The 10,598-nt window shown below is 35.6% G+C and overlaps 1 protein-coding gene across 1 annotated transcript; it reads left to right on the forward strand.

The window, feature by feature from the left end:
- The first annotated feature begins 357 nt into the window (after positions 1 to 357).
- On the forward strand, positions 358 to 8,529 carry LOC131041589 (protein DETOXIFICATION 27). Its single transcript, XM_057974723.2, has 8 exons — positions 358 to 1,048; positions 5,990 to 6,531; positions 6,672 to 6,758; positions 6,855 to 6,911; positions 7,004 to 7,242; positions 7,547 to 7,665; positions 7,914 to 8,000; positions 8,113 to 8,529. The coding sequence occupies exons 1-8, from the start codon at positions 740 to 742 to the stop codon at positions 8,179 to 8,181; spliced, it is 1,509 nt and encodes a 502-aa protein (XP_057830706.1). The 5' UTR covers positions 358 to 739; the 3' UTR covers positions 8,182 to 8,529.
- Positions 8,530 to 10,598: the final 2,069 nt, after the last annotated feature.

Consider the following 10,598-nt stretch of genomic DNA (forward strand, 5'->3'; position numbering starts at 1 on the left):
TTTCACCTCTTAAAAGATCATTAATTAATTAATTAACAAAATCATTACCTATTTTGCGCTGAGAGTCGTGTTTGTTAAGCCTTTTTCTCCTCCCTAAAATAATTCGTCGAAGGTGAGACAAGTTTGACGTTGTCATTGCTTTGATATTCCGTACTTTTGTCGCTTCGCATTTTATGAGCTTTTATGAGTTTTCATAAACTAAAAAAAATGAGTTGGGCCCTGAGATTAAGGCATACCCGCCAAATAATACTCAGTCTACATTGCATAGTGCACATACAAATTTGAGAATACAAATCTCATTTGCTAACTTCAAATACAAATAATTTTCTTATTAAAAAAGGCATACCTGATTGCTAAGACTGAGAGGATCAGAGAAGAATACAGCAATCCTGATTAATTACAGTGTTCATATTTGTTTTTTTTTGATTGGATGTCGTTGAGCCACATGTAGCGTGTGAATTAACTTTATGAGAATGTTTTTTAAATAACAAGGAAGCGGCTACCGCGGTCAAACAAATGCCACATCTGGGTGTTCAATTCATTCGGTGCTTATTTTGCTAACTACCCATCCTTACCTGGATTCACAGAGCAATGTGGTCAATAACACTATAAATATTCAAATACTGATGATACCCAGAAGCTACTACTTCCTTCTGTCTCTCTTCTCTTCATTTGGGAGTACAGTAAATGCCTTCCTCTCCCCTTTTCCTGCGGTTTAGCTGTTAATTACTCTTCAACAATGGCAGATTCACTCAGAACTCCATTTCTGAAGGGTTCTTCCAAGGAGGAGGAGAAGGAAGAGTCATATATTGTACGCTTGGAAGAGAAGAGTGAAGAGGGTGTTTCAGATTCTGGAGATTTTTGCAGAAGGTATTTAACAGAGTCCAGAAAGTTATGGGCGATTGCAGGTCCTGCTATTTTTACTCGGCTTACGATGTATGGGACTAATGTCATAACTCAGGCTTTTGTTGGTCACTTGGGTGATTTGGAGCTTGCTGCAGTTTCTATTTCAATAACAGTTTTTGTTGGTTTCAACTTCGGCTTGCTGGTTAGTACAGAGTTCTTTAAAGGAAATGATTGTTGAATGTATATTACATCATTTGTATTGCTTTTGATCTGGACTGCTTGTTTTGAAATATCTTAATTCGAGAAGGCTCAAACTTTCTGTTGATTTTTTTCATCTGGGTTTGTTGTTATCTAACATTTTAGGTTGAAATGATATGATTTTTATGATCTTTTAGGCCAAAATGGTATATAGGCTCTGTTTTATTGTATATATATGTTTCGAACATTGTTTTTACGGGCATACAGTTCTTAACTGTGGTTGAAATTTTTTATTTGAGATTTTTGATGTAGAAGCCTTTCAGAATTAGTTTACAAGTTGTAGGTGGAAAGATTCTAGAGATGAGAAATAAGAAAATCAAATATTTCTTCAGCATGTATATATTTTAGGGGAGCTGCAGAATTTGGGTAAGTAAAATGAGATGTGATACAAAACAGTAAAGTCTGTTATGAATGAAAGGAGAAGCCAACATAAGTTGTTACTGAATGGGGAGAGTGTATTCCTATCTTTTGAGATATGTGTATTAGCTGTTTAATGGATGCTTGTTGCAATTTCTTGAGCACTTATTTTTATTTTATAGAGCGTGATCTCGTCCAAGATTACGGAATACCTTTATGTCAGATTTCATAAATGTTCATCAGATATCATGTGCATTTGGTAGCGGGTAACGTCAGCGAAATTGCATGCCTTAAGAAACTTTGTTTCCAATGTGAATTTGGGTGAGAATATCTAGGAGTTTCACAGCCCAATCCGTGTGAATAAAGTTTAAGTTCTGTAATATTGAGATCTGTTACACGCTTAAGGAAGTATTCAGGTTCATCTACTTATCTGGGAGTTTCACCACCTAAGTTTGTAATATTGAAATATGCAATAAATCTAAGGATATATTTGGGTGGATAAATTACCAGTTTTCCCCTTAATTTGTGCTGAGTTAGTTCTTAGTTTTGTACAATTAAGATCTGCGAGTTAGTTTCTTGGTTATGTAAGATTGAAATTTTCCATAAAACTAAAGGCGTGTTTGGTTGGGTATACCGAACAGGCTTACTGTGCAATTTGTGTTTGAACGTGTAGCTTTTGTAAGTTAATCCATTCTTTGTAATATCAGGATGTTCCGTTAAGAAAAGGGCGGCCCGTTTCGACATTTGTGCTCAATCCATTTGTAGTCTATATAATTTTAGAAGACGGAAGATTAATTAGGAGTGGTGATGGTGTCCTCACAGCATATACAAGCTCTGATTAGTTCTCACTGTACAATTACCGTTTTGGAAGTGCAGGATTACTTTTTTTCACATGTTGCTTAAGATTTATCTAGAAAATAATTTGACTATTGTTGTACATAAAATGCAATCATGTTCTGAATCGCCTTTTGCTAATGATGGTCATTGGTATTCAACTTTTCATGGACCAGATAGTAGTTTCCTCCTTTGAGTAATTAGCTGCTACTATTATGAAGAATATGGCTTTTGCCATTGTTACTTCAATCAAACTTAGGGCTTTTGCATTTTTCCTTACGGTCTGGTTCAGTTGAGTTTTTTTGGGCATCTATCAATGCTGCATAGTCTGTTTGGTCACTTACATCTGTGAATACACTGACCCTAAACTCCCACAAATCACGAGCTACCAATTTTGTCTTCATTTTTTAGACCACACTTCATAACTATGTACATCAAATGTTTGTGGCTCCTGCCAACTCTTACTATCAGTTCCAGCCATGTTCTAAATTCGTAGAAATATTCTTAATACACATTAAAATCTAGAGCTCTAGTTCTGATACCAGTCTGTTGAAAATGGGGAAGAAACTAAACAAACACAAGTAAGAAAGAAGAACAGGGGAATACAATCTTACGTGAAAAAACAAAACGAGGTTGATTTATATATATATTTAAAAGTGCATATCCGGTTTACAAAATAAACATTAGAGCTGCTGCTTTGTTCCTTCCTTCTATTGCTGTTCTCTACTGTGGTTTTGTATTCTGTTGCTAACCGACTATCTAAATCTCCTTCTCAGCTTTGTTTATGCAACAAACAATGTTGCTGCCGTGTTCCCTTTCTTTCCTTTGTTCATGCAAATTTAACCCTTGCTGCTATGCATTCTCTTTTTCTCACCGGAGCTGTTCACATTTTCCCATTCACTCAAAAACTCAAATAATACAACTGCTAGCATTTGATACTTTAAATGGGCAGCAGTTGGAAGGAGGATGTTGGATGTTAAAGAAGATTTCAAACAGACAAGAAAAAGATCTTAATCAATGTTAGTAGTTCAAGGTTAGAAAATCCAACAACTGGTCTCTGAGAGAGTGCTGGCAGGAGCAGTCTTGAATAGCTTTTTTTCTCTTGACTTGGGGGTTCCAATTTGTGGAAGAAACTGGAAGGAAAACTGTTATAGCCTTTTTCCGTGTGTCTATCCAGCATAGTGGACACTTTTTTTATCAATTTTTTTGTGAATTTGTTAAATTCAATACACAACAAATAATTTACAGATTAAAAATTATTTTGGTACGCTGCCATAGTGTTGTACTTCGCAAAATTATTCTTAGTCTTTCTTGTTGTCCCCATTGTATTTTTATTATCTGTTTTGTTAATATAGTCTATGTAAAAAATATTGTTTTTTCCTGCTTTTTCAAGAAGGAAAAAGAACTGATGTTTCCTCAGACCAGGTAAATGATTTAGTATAATTGTGGAAATAACCATGCAAATTTTTTTTGCATCAACATTTGGGATCCATTATCAATATGAGGAAAAAAGATCAAGGATTTGTGCAGTGTGATCCGAAATGTTAATAAAAAAAACTTACATAATTATCTTAAGAATCATACTAAATCAAGGAAAAGGAAGACAAAAATTATATTCATGTCCACAAATGACTAATAGATTGATGGGCTTTGAAAACAGGGCTAGCTTAGAATCGACAAGACAAATGTTCATTGCATCTTCAATATGCTTAAAGATAACACCTCAAAATAGGCAGCTAGAAGAATACGAACCACCACTTATCATGTGCAGTAGTTTCAGAATAGGGCATAACCCTCTATTGGCCATTCTGCTGTATTATCGGAAGCATCAGTCTGACTATAAAGAAATTGGTGGCTGACACAGGTCACACTGCATTGATACAGGACAGCTGGTAAAAATCATATGGATCCACTCTTTGTTCCATCCTTGTTTCTTTAAAGGATGGAAAATTGGACAGATTTTGCCTCTTTTACATTGATTCTTCTTATACTCACGTTCATCATTGTTGAACAATAGCAGTCTTTTTTTGTAGGAAAGGGTATTAATATAGTACAAGCCTTGCTGCTCGGCAGACTCTATGTTGATGTGAGTTGTAACATGCCCTCAACATGGGTTGATAAATATCTTTTTGAAAAAAAAAATTATATGTTGTATCTGGATGGAACGATATTTTGCTTCAAATTAGGGACCGTTCAGGTTCATTGTTTCTAATGATGTAGGATGCATCAAGAAGTTCAACTTTTTCTATTTGTTCCATATTCAGATAGGATGAGTCTATACATCTCTTAGGGGGAAGAAAAAAGGCTTATCCATGCATAAGTGTAATTCTATTCAGTATCTTGCAAACTGTAGTAGATGAGCTAGTTGCAATGGTTGGCGGACTTTAGAATAAAAGCTAAAAAGTTTGATGGATTTGGAGGTGACGGTTTTTCTGAATGAAGAATTTAAAATGGTCACAGGTAAATTGTCCATGGTTTATTGTTTTGTTTTGGCCATCCTCCTGTTAAAAATATATCCAACTATAAGATTTCATTAAAAATATATTCTCTACAACTCTTCTAAAACAAAAGCAGCCAGTCCAAAAGTCAAAGAAATTAGCAAATCCATTTTTTAAGTATGTTGTACAGATGTTTGTTATACTTATGTTCTAATAATCAAAATGCAGAGCTTTTCTCTGATATAAAAGGTCCTGTAATTGCTAAGAAAGTGTTTGATGTCCTTGTCTTCTTAGCAATAAAATACAGATTTGGCTCTGAGAAGAGCGTTCACAAAACTTTTCTTTCATTTTTGTTCTTTGCAGCTGCAAAAGAATTTTGTCATGTAGACTAATATCTTTGTAAAAATCCAACAAAATTTTGTTCTGTAGCTATATGATTAGCACTGTTGTAATCTCCAACACAAATTTGTTGTGTAGCTCAAATTGGCAAATACAATTTTGTTGTGTAGCTCAGATTGGCACTATTGCGAAGCTTCAATACAATGTTGTTTTGTGGCTCAAAGTGGCATAGACAATTTTGTTATGTAGCTCAGATTGGCTCTTTTGTAAAGCTCCAACACAATGTTGTTTTGTAGTTCAAAGTGGCACTGGTGTAAGCTTCAGAACACATGCAACCCCATATAGACCTTTGCCATATTGTTCCTAGGTATAAATAGTGACAAATGGCTCACAAGTGGCACTGATGTTTGAATACCCCACCAGTTTCCATTTTATACATCTAGACTCTTCAACATGCATATTCTATAACATTTACACAAAATTCATATTGTATACAAACTACACGAAATTCATGCTCTACCATGCCCTCTAAAACAAAAAGATGACTGCTCTAGAATAGAAACCATAGTTACATTATTAGGGCATGTTGTCAGAAGAAATATTACAGGATCTTCTATGATTAAAAAAATGAGATCTCTAAATTATCAGCCTTAGATGGCCTAATATTGAAAATGTATGTACTCCATAATGGAATTTTATTCAATTAAATGTTATTATTGCCATGTAATTTTTTATTATGTGCTTCTGGGATCGCTATGGGAGATAATTTAAATCTTGATTTTCTGATTCCTACTTCTGGACACATTTTCAGGAGAGAATTGTTATGTAGTAATTGTTACAAACTGCAAATGGATTCGTTAGAAAACTTGAGATATTTACTCGAGTTTTAATAACAAATCAATTGAATTGTCTTGCAGCTAGGTATGGGTAGTGCCTTAGAAACATTATGTGGACAAGCCTTTGGGGCTAAGAAGTATCACATGATGGGAGTGTATCTGCAGCGCTCATGGATTGTGCTTTTCGTGGTTTCTCTCCTGCTGCTACCAATGTACCTTTTTGCAACCCCTATTCTGAAATTGATGGGGCAGAGTGATGAAATAGCTCAACTATCTGGCACACTTGCTGTCTGGTTTATTCCTCAGCACATAGGATATGCTTTCTCTCTTCCTCTTCAGAGATATTTGCAATCACAGCTTAAAAATGCAATTATTGCATGGCTCTCTGGAGCAGCCTTTATTGTCCATCTATTTTTGAGCTGGCTCCTAATTTCACAGTTCGAAATGGGTATCGTGGGAGCTGCAATAACATTAAACTTGTCTTTATGGCTGCCTCTCATTGGACAATTTCTCTATGTCATCTGTGGGGGCTGCCCGCTCACATGGAGAGGATTTTCCCGAGAGGCATTCGTGGACCTCTGGCCTTTCATCAAGCTGTCTGTGGCTTCAGGAGTTATGCTAGTGTAAGTATCATTCACTTGCTCTTTGGCGTGACTTCACATTTACAACTAAATGAAATGAGTTCAAGTTCAAGTTCTGCCTGGTCAAGATTGGCAGCCTCCCTTTTACTAAATCTCTACAATTTCTGTGCTTTTATGAACAGTTTGGAAATATGGTATTACAGAGTATTGATTCTCCTGACTGGGCACCTCAAAAATGCCCAGGTTGCGGTGGATTCACTTGCCATCTGGTATATAGTCTGATACGTTTGCCCCTATATTTTACAAGCTATAATGTTGCATGTTCTGGAGGCCATTGCTGACTTTTTCCTGTGTTTCTCATTTAGCATGAACATCAATGGAGTTGAGGTGATGATACCACTGGGATTTCTAGCTGCCACTGGGTAAGTTTCTACTTCCATAAAACTTACACAGCAACCAATAAGAAGTTCCGATTTTCATAATTTGCTAATGGCTAACCACTTTTAATTGGTAGGGTGAGGGTTGCGAATGAGCTTGGCAGTGGAAATGGAAAAGGTGCAAAATTCGCAGTGATTGTGGCAGTAACAACCTCCATGGTGATCGGTCTTCTCTTTTGGGTTCTCATTCTCACATTTCGCAATGACTTTGCTCTGATTTTCACACAGAGTGCAATCATTATTGAGGCAGTATCCAAATTGGCATACTTGCTGTCATTTACTATTCTTCTGAACAGTGTGCAACCAGTTCTCTCAGGTTATAATTTTTTCCTTTCTAGTAGTTCTGATATCTATTTTTGACCTCATCTCTATATAACAATGTCAAGGCTTAAATCCACTAGGACATTGGATGAGAGAAGGGATAACCCTTGTGACAACAATGGCACAGTGGGGCTTTGAACCTAGGTGGTCACCACCACACCACCACTTAACCAACACACTATGAAAAGAACCCTCTAGTAATTTTGATCTTATGAAAACACAATCCTTAATTTTGGAAAGAATCTTGTACATTGTTCATTATATCTGACAGTTCTATATAATGCATTTGTGCATTGCAGGAGTAGCCATTGGATCAGGATGGCAGGCAATTGTTGCTTATGTTAACATTGGTTGCTATTATGTAATTGGTGTTCCGCTTGGTGTGATTCTTGGTTGGGTGTTTCACCTCAAGGTTTTGGTGAGTGACTATCCCCTGCTCAAAAGTAATCAAATTGTTGGCTTAATGGTCTTAAGATATAGTCAGATTACTGTGCATCTTACAAAATTTATGGCCCAAATTTTACAGTGTCATTTTTGTTCTCTCAGATTCTTCTGTTTCATGTCATAGAAAGCTGCCATGACTAACATATACATGGAACTTAACTCACCCATATTAATATTCATCATTGCGGCATTAACTTTTTGTGCTCATATGACAATTTGCAGGGAATATGGGCTGGAATGATAAGTGGGACAGCGGTGCAGACACTTGTTTTAATTATAATCACATACCGCTGTGATTGGGATCGAGAAGTAAGTACATAATACAATTTCATGAGAAGAATAATTAATAGAAAACTGAAAAGCAATCACAGTAAGTTATGTATTTTACAATCTATCTTTGTTTTATTTGTATGATTGGCAGGCTGCGAAAGCGATAGAACGTGTAAACACATGGTCTTCGGATGCTCCTTCCAGGACTCTTCTGAAATAGTTGTTTATTACTAAATTTAAGATTGTTTATTACTAAAATTTAGATTGCTGATCGGGGCTGTAAATTATCTACTGATTTATATTTTAAGGGACTCCCTATTGGCGAAAGGGAGGAAATTCTATCCCCTTTCCCAACCTTCCCATTATCAAGTTTTGGGTATTTTTCTTCTTTCTTGAGTTGGGTTGGGTTGTTGCCCATTTGACAGGCTTGTTTGTCCTGTCCGACTTTGTTCTTTTGGGGTTTGCACCCCTGCTTGGTTTGTTTAAAATTGATAGTCTCTGTCTATGTAAAGGGTCAGTGCCCTAGTTAACACTGCTTTTTTAATCAAGAACATTATTTTTTTTCGCATTATTGGTAAAGGTGAGTTCAATTGGATCCAAAGAAAAAGAAATTAGGACCAAAGTAGCCATCCCAGCTGGAGTTTTAGCAAAATATCTGGTCTAGCAGTTTGATAAGGGTTACCTGAGTCTCAAACTCATCTCCATGTTCTTTGAGAGCTTATTGTCTGTTAGAGTTTGAGACACCCTTCTCTCCTAGAAGCTGGTAATTGTAACCCTCATTCGTACTAATGTTTTGGCTATTTTGGTAATTGTATTCTACCAAGCTAGCAATACGAATTGTTATATCAATGAAAGCAAGGATTGCTTACAAATGAAACCTCCAAGTTTGAGGGGGACAAAATTGAATCTTGAGTGAAGGTATTTTATATTATTTTAATTTATATTTTTTATCAACATCTTTTTGCTTAAGAGTATATTTCACCAAACTATATGGTGCACAATTCCAATATTATATGTAAAAGAGTTTGAACCTCGGTGGAAGGCGTAATTAAAAAACATACCATCATCCTCATCAATTATGTTCAACCAATTGAATTACAACCTTTTAACCCTTTTAACATTGAATAGATTCATGTTAAATTCCTTAAATTTCAATAACAATTCCAATATCATATGTCCAAGAGTTTGAACTTTGGTGGAAGGCGTAATTAAAAAACATACCATCACCCTCATCATTTGTGTTCAATGAATTGAATTACAATCTTTTAACATTGAATAGATTCATGTGAAATCCCTTAAATTCCAATATCATATTTAGAAGTTTGAACCTTGGTTGAAGGTGTAATTAAAAAACATACCATCACCTTCATCAGTTTTGTTCAACCAATTGAATTACAACCTTTTAACATTGAATAGATTCATGTGAATTTTCTTAAATCTTATCACTCTTTCATGCTGAATTTTTAATAATGTGTCGCATAATATTAGCATATTTAGAAGGGTCCTCTAGTGGCATCATTCATTATAATTGCAAGTATGCTATTTATCTTGATCCTTAGTAACTTTTTAAGGTTTGCAATGACAAAAGAGTTGGTGATAGTCAATCCTTTAATTAAAGAAATAGTTTTGGCCGCCATTTGTGATCCTTAATTAGCATTAAGTTATCAACATTTAAGGAATAGTTGGTTGCAATTTGTGAACCTTTTTAGTATTAATAAATCTAAACGAAGATATGGGTCAACTACAATTACTATTTTTATAAACATATAACAACATGAGTATAACTAAATCTATTTCCAAAAATTATATAATAATAATTATTAAAAATGAACATTTATTTATCTTTGAGAGATACAATAAGGAAGTGTGATAAGTGACAATTTATCATAATTATATTGTTTTGAATCTCAACATCAAACATGTCTAATGTGATCAATATCTTTCTCTATTATAATGGGCTACAAGTCTTTGAAGATCCACCAAGAAGGAAAGGAGTAAGGTGATCTTAAGCATTAATAACCCAACGTCGTGCCATTCGAGTAGTTGAAATTATAGTGGCTAAGTAACATCCATGACTCACATTGGGTTGGCTCACGTTTGGAAGGATTCTCATGTTTGGTTGCCAGGTGGATTTGAGGAGGCTCGTAAGCAGTTGGCTCAGATTCTTGCTTCGTGAGAGTGTAATTCTCTGGCGGGCCATGATGTTCTTGCATGGGGTAAAGAATCTTCTGGTAAATATTTTGTTGCTGCTAGTTACTTGGAACTCATTTGTCAACTTTTTGGAGGGGAGGAGGTTCTTTGGTGGAAACATCCGTGGAGTAAATTTTCTTGGTTTAAATGCAACTTTTTCATGTGGGTGGTTGTCCAAAACCATTGTCTTACTTGGGATAATCTGTGCAAACATGGTTTCCAGGTTCCCTCTATGTGTGTTCTTTGTTGTAATAGTGAGCAATGTGTTTCTCACCTCTTCTTTTAGTGCTCCTCTAGAGCTATTTGACATTTTTGGTGGGGACTTTGGAATTGGACCTACTAGCATGTTTCTTCTCTGGCTGAATTTTGGGCCTGCCTAGGTAAGCCCCCTATTAAGACTTCTTTTCTCCAAGTTGCTTGGGCTATTGGTCCCTCTTTTATTATTTG

Source organism: Cryptomeria japonica, chromosome 8, assembly GCF_030272615.1.
Source record: "Cryptomeria japonica chromosome 8, Sugi_1.0, whole genome shotgun sequence".
NCBI lineage: Eukaryota > Viridiplantae > Streptophyta > Pinopsida > Cupressales > Cupressaceae > Cryptomeria > Cryptomeria japonica.